At 47.9% G+C, this 3,844-nt stretch overlaps 1 protein-coding gene across 1 annotated transcript; it reads right to left on the reverse strand.

Moving 5' to 3' along the window:
• Positions 1 to 413: 413 nt before the first annotated feature.
• Positions 414 to 2,682, reverse strand: LOC141048609 (forkhead box protein D2-like). Its single transcript, XM_073544370.1, has one exon. It carries the CDS (start codon positions 2,480 to 2,482, stop codon positions 1,418 to 1,420), a length of 1,065 nt encoding a protein of 354 aa, XP_073400471.1. The 5' UTR covers positions 2,483 to 2,682; the 3' UTR covers positions 414 to 1,417.
• Between the last annotated feature and the right edge of the window lie 1,162 nt (positions 2,683 to 3,844).

The raw sequence follows: 3,844 nt of genomic DNA on the forward strand, positions 1-3,844 counted from the left end.
GATAATAGATCGATAGATAATAGATAGATAATAGATAGATAGATAATAGTTAGATAGATGTCTTACAGCCATACTACAGCATCTCCCCCAGCATCCTGTGTGGTCTCAGCATTTGCCTCTCTCTGGTCATCAGCTCATTGCTTCCTCTGGCTCATTAGTGGTAAATTAGTCGTTTATTAATTAGCTGTCGCCTCTAATCGTCCCTGATTTATTAGCTCTCAGCTTTCAGCCTGTAGGGAGCTGGGCCATATATCAGGCCATTCCCGATCCCCATTCATCGCCAGCAGCTGCTGAGCCCCCTATAAAGGATATGATATATAATCGTATATTGTATAATTATTATGTGGATTCTTTCTATCGGCCAGTGACATCGGGCGATCACAGTCCCAGTAAAACAAGACATCACTCCATCGTTTACAATTCACAGACATTTATTTCATTCGGTGACAATCGTGTCTCTATCACATCATAAAGATATTAATTATTATAAGGATTTTTCTTTTATTATTCACAATCCGATAGATAAAACACAGAACGATGCAGTTGTGGAGCTGGGGCGGACGATTCCTTTACGATCTGGTTAGATCTCTCTCTATATATTATCTATTTACATAATTACATATACACATTAGTGGAGGTGAAAAAAAAATCTGCTCTCCACATTTAATTCTTAGCCAATTATGAAACTAAAGGGGAATTTAGTTTTTTTTTCTGCACCGATGTTCTGGAAATAATCCTGAGATACCTCGTGACAGCGTTGATTCCATCGATTCCATAAGATCTGGTCTGCAGATCAGTAATTATTTCTATAGAGAGACTTAATACATGGATGAAATATTGTGTAAACGTGGAAGGTGTATTAATTGGACTCAGTTTATTAATGGCAATTAATAATATGAAATGCACTCATTTTAATTAATGTATACAGATTAAATTACATTATTATAAATTAATATTGACCTCTGGGCAACTGCACTATTATGCCCCAAATTAAAAAAAATAATTTGTATTAATTGCAAACATCTATTAATACCATTTACTTCATTCATAGGTCAGATCCATTAGTAACATGACTCGTTTTAAGGGTCTGCAGTGAATGACATTCATTGTCCTCTATGTGTTGTGACACTTCTTGGAAATGTCGCAGTGAGATATTGTCGCTTCCTAGTAGAAATAGTCACTGATCTTATGGGATTTGCAGAAATGGAAACTTTTTGAACAGGGATCACATACACCAGACATAATACATTATATACACACACTTTATAAATAGCAAACTCATAAGGTTTTTTTTTGTTATGGGCTGAGGCTGCAGAAAAAAAAAATGAAATAATTCAACTTAAAAAAAAAAAAAAAATCCTCCTACCTTTAATACACAGGTTGAGACTTTTTTTTTTAAAGTGTTGGGGGGAAGGGGTTAAAAATGACAGCTGCTAAGATTTGTGATTTTACTTGAAAAGTTTTGTCCAGTCTGTAACATGGTGTCATGGGCCAAGTTTAAATGGTTCTGCATGGGGGCCAATGAAGGGGTTAACATGGCAATGACCTGGGTCTGGCTCCCAGGTTGGGCACTTGTGTAGGGGGAGGTTGGGGTGGATGGAGCAGGAGCAGCAGAAGCAGCAGAGCCCCCAATGATATTGTCTATGGAGAAGGAAGTCCTAGTCTGGGGGTCAGCCTTGAGGGTCTGGATGATGGGCAATGTAGGACTGAGCTGGGAGTAGAAGGATTTCCTGCTCAGTTCATTCCCTAGGAAGCCAGGCAGTGTGGGGCTGGAGAAGACAGAGGTTGGGGCTGGTAGGGGGCAGTGGGTGGGCTGGAAGGAGAAGGTGGCACCTGGGTGGTGGTGCTGGTGGTGGTAGTTCTGCAGCTGGAGACCATAGTTGTAGCCATAAGGTCCATATCCAAAGGCTGGCATGAAGCTGCTGGGGTCCCTCAGGATCTCTGGACTCTGCTGCCTCTTAAATCTCTTCCTCCTGCGCAGGAAGCTCCCATTGTCAAACATGTCTGCAGACTCGGGGTCCAGGGTCCAGTAGTTGCCCTTGCCGGGGTTGCCCGGCTCTCGGGGGATCTTGACGAAGCAGTCATTGAGGGACAGGTTGTGGCGGATGGAGTTCTGCCAGGCGGGGAACTTCTCCCGGTAGTAGGGGAAGCGCTGGCTGATGAACTCGCAGATCTCGCTGAGGGTCAGCCTCTTCTTGGGGCTCTGCAGGATGGCCATGGTGATCAGGGCGATGTAGGAGTAGGGGGGCTTCACCAGGGTGTTCTTGGTGGGGTTCTTGTCCACCCCTCGAGGGTTGGAGTCTGAAGAGGAGAGGTCCGGAGAGGCCGCGGGACGAGTCCTGGAGATGGCGTCGTCGGAGTCCTCGTTGTCGGATTGGTAGTCGGAGTATTTCCCATCGGTGACGTTCATGTCACCGACCACATCGATATCAGTGTCCTCAGAGAGCAGCGAGTTATCAGACATCTCAGTTCCCAAAGTCATGGTAGTGATGATGATGATGATGATGGCAGGAAGTCCAATCCACAAGCCTCCCCAGGACCCCCCTAGTGGAGCAAGTCTGAACGGGCTCCTCTGTGGGCAAACAGCGAGGGAAAGTCATTTAAAGGGGGGCACCACCTGCAGCAGGTCAGACCCCGATACCCCTCATCTCCTCCTCCTCCTCCTCCTCCTCCTCCTCCTCCCTCCTGCCAAGATCCGAGACAAAGTCGCAGCTCCGCCGCGCGGCAGCGCCAGCTCCAGACTGCGGCCGCCCCGCCGCCCCGGCCCCTCTTATACCCGCCGCCGGTCACGTGGCGCTGACGTCACCGCCCTCCGCTGCCCCGGTGCAGAGATCTCTGTGTCTCCCCTCACTCTCTGCAGCATTGTAAAGCCAGGACTAAGGAGAGCAGGCCGAGCTCAATGCCCGGCTCAAAGGGGAGAGTCACAGGTTTTACATTTCTAGAAAAAAATATTTCTTACAAATTCCTTCAGATCTAAACCTACTGGAGAGAAAGGAGGAAAAGAGGAGGAGAGGAGGAAGAAGAGAGGAGAGGAGGAAGAAGAGAGGAGAGGAGGAAGAGAGGAGAGGAGGAAGAAGAGAGGAGAGGAGGAAGAAGAGAGGAGAGGAGGAAGAAGAGAGGAGAGGAGGAAGGAGGAGAGGAGGAAGAAGAGAGGAGAGGAGGAAGAAGAGAGGAGAGGAGGAAGAAGAGAGGAGGAAGAAGAGAGGAGAGGAGGAAGAAGAGAGGAGGTGAGGAAGGAGGAGAGGAGGAAGAAGAAAGGAGAGGAGGAAGAAGAGAGGAGGTGAGGAAGGAGGAGAGGAGGTCATAAAGTAGGAGAGGAGAGGAGGAGAGGAGGAAGAAGAGAGGAGGAGAGGAGGAAGAAGAGAAGAGAGGAAGGAGGAAGAGAGGAGAGGAAGGAGGAGAGGAAAAAGAAGAGAGGAGAGGAGGAAGGAGGATAGGAGGTCAGAAAGTAGGAGAGGAGAGGAGGTGAGGAAGGAGGAGAGGAGGTCAGAAAGTAGGAGAGGAGAGGAGGAGAGGAAGAAGAGAGGAGAGGAGGAAGAAGAGAGGAGGAAGAAGAGAGGAGAGGAGGAAGAAGAGAGGAGGTGAGGAAGGAGGAGAGGAGGTCATAAAGTAGGAGAGGAGAGGAGGAAGAAGAGAGGAGGTGAGGAAGGAGGAGAGGAGGTCATAAAGTAGGAGAGGAGAGGAGGAAGAAGAGAGGAGGAGAGGAGGAAGAAGAGAAGAGAGGAAGGAGGAAGAGAGGAGAGGAAGGAGGAGAGGAAAAAGAAGAGAGGAGAGGAGGAAGGAGGATAGGAGGTCAGAAAGTAGGAGAGGAGAGGAGGTGAGGAAGGAGGAGAGGAGGTCAGAA

Source organism: Dendrobates tinctorius, unplaced genomic scaffold, assembly GCF_039654945.1.
Source record: "Dendrobates tinctorius isolate UK_male_01 unplaced genomic scaffold, ASM3965494v1 ptg000138l, whole genome shotgun sequence".
NCBI classification, from domain to species: domain Eukaryota; kingdom Metazoa; phylum Chordata; class Amphibia; order Anura; family Dendrobatidae; genus Dendrobates; species Dendrobates tinctorius.

What these genes read in the sequence shown, in the direction of transcription:
- LOC141048609 (XM_073544370.1), bottom strand. Translation starts at nt 2,482, where the DNA reads ATGACTTTGGGAACTGAGATGTCTGATAACTCGCTGCTCTCTGAGGAC.